This window comes from Orussus abietinus, unplaced genomic scaffold (assembly GCF_000612105.2).
Source record: "Orussus abietinus isolate OABI.00-Male unplaced genomic scaffold, Oabi_2.0 scaffold921, whole genome shotgun sequence".
Lineage (NCBI taxonomy): Eukaryota > Metazoa > Arthropoda > Insecta > Hymenoptera > Orussidae > Orussus > Orussus abietinus.
The window spans coordinates 277-4,259 of NW_019395069.1; the positions used below are offsets into that span (position 1 = coordinate 277).

General features: G+C 34.4%; 1 protein-coding gene across 1 annotated transcript; it reads right to left on the bottom strand.

Annotated features, from left to right (window-relative positions):
* Positions 1 to 679: 679 nt before the first annotated feature.
* On the bottom strand, positions 680 to 3,695 carry LOC105702539 (acyl-CoA-binding protein homolog). The gene is made up of 3 exons (XM_012430177.2): positions 3,598 to 3,695; positions 1,781 to 1,895; positions 680 to 997 (listed from the first exon to the last, which is right to left on the bottom strand). Exons 1-3 carry the CDS (start codon positions 3,610 to 3,612, stop codon positions 864 to 866), a joined length of 264 nt encoding a protein of 87 aa, XP_012285600.1. The 5' UTR covers positions 3,613 to 3,695; the 3' UTR covers positions 680 to 863.
* Positions 3,696 to 3,983: the final 288 nt, after the last annotated feature.

The window sequence follows — 3,983 nt, forward strand, 5'->3', positions numbered from 1 at the left end:
ATCGTGTGCTGCCCTCTGGTTTCGTACGTTAGCTTTCACCGTTTTTTGCCCCCAAGGGCGGCGCAACGAATTTCTGGTAGGGGCTCGCGCACTCGCGATGGCTGTGCTATCTACCAGTTGCCGTTGGCGGCTCACGTATTCGCGATGGTAATACCATGCGGCAGTTGACGGTGGTGGCTTACCATTATGGCAATCTCCCAACTCATCTCTGCCAAATCAGAGATGCTGGTTCGACGTGGATTAAATTTCTCAGCGTCTTTCATATCATCTTAAAGAGTAATAAATACTAAAAGATATTAATTATAGAGTATAAATTCGAAGCACTTCTGGATATTAGAAAACTGTAAGGTTCCTTAATTCGGAGTCTTGGAATTAAACAATATACAGGTCCACCAGTTTCAAAATTTAAGCCATTACGGTTTTCGAATTAGCGACTGCGTCCTCCCCGATATTTATAAATCAGCTGATAAAAATTTAACAGTCACGCCCGATCTCTCTTGTTTTTAAGCTCTGGATATAATTATCTCGTTATTACATAACGAAAAATAATGGCCGTTTCGGGTATCCGAAGAAAGGACCTTCGGATCTAACGGAAATCGGCTAAATGAATATTAATAATAATAAATGCAGATATAAAATGTGAGATATTATATCTAGGGTATGTCGCTTAACTCTGCCATGTCTTTCAAGTGGTAGTTTGGAATTTATTCTCAGTAATATTACATTTATCAGTTTCTGAGTTTCTCTCGTTAATATGCTGACTTTTCTTTTTAAGTTAGATGATGCTTTTTCATTTCTCTTTACCCTGTCGTAATCAGCGTGTGATACTTTTATCGTTTCTTCATTAACTTGGGAGCGATAGTTTATTTGTATTTCTGGATTATTTTATTAACATAATCGACGTAGGCTTCTTTTGCGGCGTTTTGAGAAGTGCCCTTCTTGCCGTTCCAGGCGTCCCATTTCGCTCGGCCCTTTCTGTCCAACATTCCGGGTCTCTCTGGAATGATTTAATCGTTAATAACCTCTTAACATATCGAGGAAATTTAAATACATGAATATTGCAATAAACCTCGACTGGAGAAAATGATTTTAATTCATTCTAATTCGGTGATTATTATTCTGGGAGAAAAAAAAGGTTAGTTAACCGTTCTCTTGATTTAGCAGATAGTCGCGTTGTTGCTGGAAATGATTAAGGGGAAAAATGAAAATGGAAAGCAAAATGAAAATAAAAATGAAGAGGCTCTTCCTGTCCAACATTCCAGGTCTCTCTGGAATGATTTAATTGTTAATAACCTTTTAACATATCGGGGAAATTTAAATATATGAATATTGCAATAAATCTCGACTGGAGAAAATGATTTTAATTCATTCTACTTCGGTAATTATTATTCTGAGAGAAAAATAGGTTTGTTACCCGTTTTCTTGATTTAGTAAATAGTCGCGTCGTTGCTGGAAATGTTTAAGGGGGAAAATGAAAATGAAAATTGAAATGAAAATGAAGAAGAGCCAAAGGTCATTCCAGAGAAATTTCTGGCACAGATATGTATCGATATTTCGAACATTTTCGAATACAAATGTATAGTCAAACCGGGAACAAATGCGCTCGAAATGAACACTAGACAAACGTGTACTATTAAGTTAATGCATAAATAATTGCATTTTTTTACACGTAACGTAACGTGTAAAAAAACAGTGTTCTGTAATAGCTATATTATATACCAATGTTTGCTGGGAAAGAGCCTGGTTTTATCTACATTATTTTCCCTATCGGTGGACTTACGGGTATCAATATCGCCAACAGTTGCCTGTTTAAACAATGCATAGAGTTCAAGGAGCTCCTCATTCGTGGGGAGTTTTGAGATATTCTTTACCTCTACGGCCGCAGTCTCGAATCTCTAAAATATGAAATTATTATAAATATGTCACTGATACAAGTACTCGTTGATTTTTTTAGGGAGAACTCCGCTCATTCCCTCCCTAGTAGCACAACATATTTGTCCTATATTTTCTATATATTTAAAGAATATCGTACATTTTGTTAATATTTGCCAGACATTTGAAACATTTGCAAGACGTTTACTTTAGAATATTATCCCTATAATATTTATATAATATTACCTCCATGTGTTTTCGTAATTTTTTTCTACCAGATATATAAAACATTTCGTTTCATTTTAATGCAAGTACTTTTTAAATATTATCTGTCGAATACATTATAAACGTTTTAAGAATATTTAAAATTAAAATCACGCGTTTTGCTACCATGATAAAACAGCGGAACGAAAGCGTTGTAAACATTTTTCGTGTTTCTTTTTTTTTTCTTTTATACCAACCGAAGTGTCCGATAATAATAGTAAAGTAAAAAATGTATTTCTATTATATGTTTATAAATTAAAAGATATAATTTCGATACATGTTTCTAAATTATTAAAGCTAAATATGTCATTGAAATTTTCAACAAATATTTTAGACATGTTCGAATGAAATCTACAAGACATTTTGAAAAATCTGCCGCTTGAGATATTTAGGAAAGATTACGAAAAAAAAAACATTTTGAAATTATTCCGTGCTACTAGGGTAAGTCGATTAATTTTAGGCATTCGAATGAACAACGAGAAGTTCCTTAACTATTGTAAATTTCGTAGATTTATTTTCAATTGCTTTCGAGGGACTAATGAAGCAAATTCTGTTATGAAATTGTACATCGGTCGACCTTTAATACCGCGATGACTAGGCACACTTAATGACACTCGTGAATTTTTTACTTATTCCTCGAATGACTTACGACAATGGAACACATACACCAGAAATATATTGTTTATCGAAGGTCACGATTAATGGAGAACGTGGCACGGAATGGCCAAATAGTTGGAATCTCTCTTTACTTAATGATCTTTCATTAAAACGTTTAATTATTCTTTACTTCACACGTGGCACAAAAATTGTTTATAACGCAAAACTTGCACTAGACGTTGGTTCATTCCTTTAGATATTTACATTCCTTAATATTTAATTCGGTTCTCTTGCTGGAGCGACAAAATTAATCAGATATTCATTTATAACGTGGCAGGGCACTCATATCACCATTGCTAATTAATTTATAATCTATTGTTTGTTATTTAATTTCACGGTTTCCGCGTGTTTGCTTGATTACCTCATTAAGGGCCTTTTTGCTCGAGTGTGTGGCATCATGTGATAATTAATTAACCATGATAAGGCAGTACACTATCATCGTATTACTTCTAATTAATTTGTTGATTATACATAGTTTATTCTTTACTTCATTTTGAGATTTCTCTTTCAATTATTTTATTAAGGGCTTCGCTCGAGTCCGTGATACCTCATGATAATTCATGGACCATAATAGTGCGGTATCATCGTACTAATTTTAATTAATTAATTTTTTTATTATTAATTTTATTTCGAGATTTTAAGTTTGCTTCATTTAGTCAGGGGAATATTTTACTAGAGTCTGTGGTATCTCGTGATAATTAACTAGAATAAGGCAGCGCGGTATCGTCGAACTAATTCTAATTTTTTAATTAATTTATTTATTATCTATTTAATTTCGAGGTTCCTTCACGTCTGGTTGATTACCTCGTCAAGGGACATTTTGCTCGAGTCTGTGTTGTTTCGCAGCTTAATGAGAACTGGTTGCAAATCGGAGTTCGTTCTTGGCACACCATCGTTCAGGGCCGGTTTTTCAGGGGCTCCTGAAATCGCTCAGGTGAGCCGCAGGTGGAGACATTCTGAAATAAAATATCAAACAGTAAATATTATATTTAAATTTTACGTTAAATTAAAATTGGCGAAAATTAATCGGGGAAATTTACTGGGAAATGTTACCCTTTCGTTGGGGGAAAATTGAAAGGAAAGTGAGATTTTGTCCGTCATTGAGATGCTGGGGCCACAGGTGGGGGATCCGCAGATCGAAGTCTCCGTAAAGTTAAAAGGAAGAGAGAAAACGACAAAGTTGAAAAAGA

Coding starts and splice junctions, on each gene's coding strand:
- LOC105702539 (XM_012430177.2), bottom strand. Junction 998..1,780: donor TGTTGGCGATATTGATACCC/GTAAGTCCACCG, acceptor AAATCATTCCAG/AGAGACCCGGAATGTTGGAC.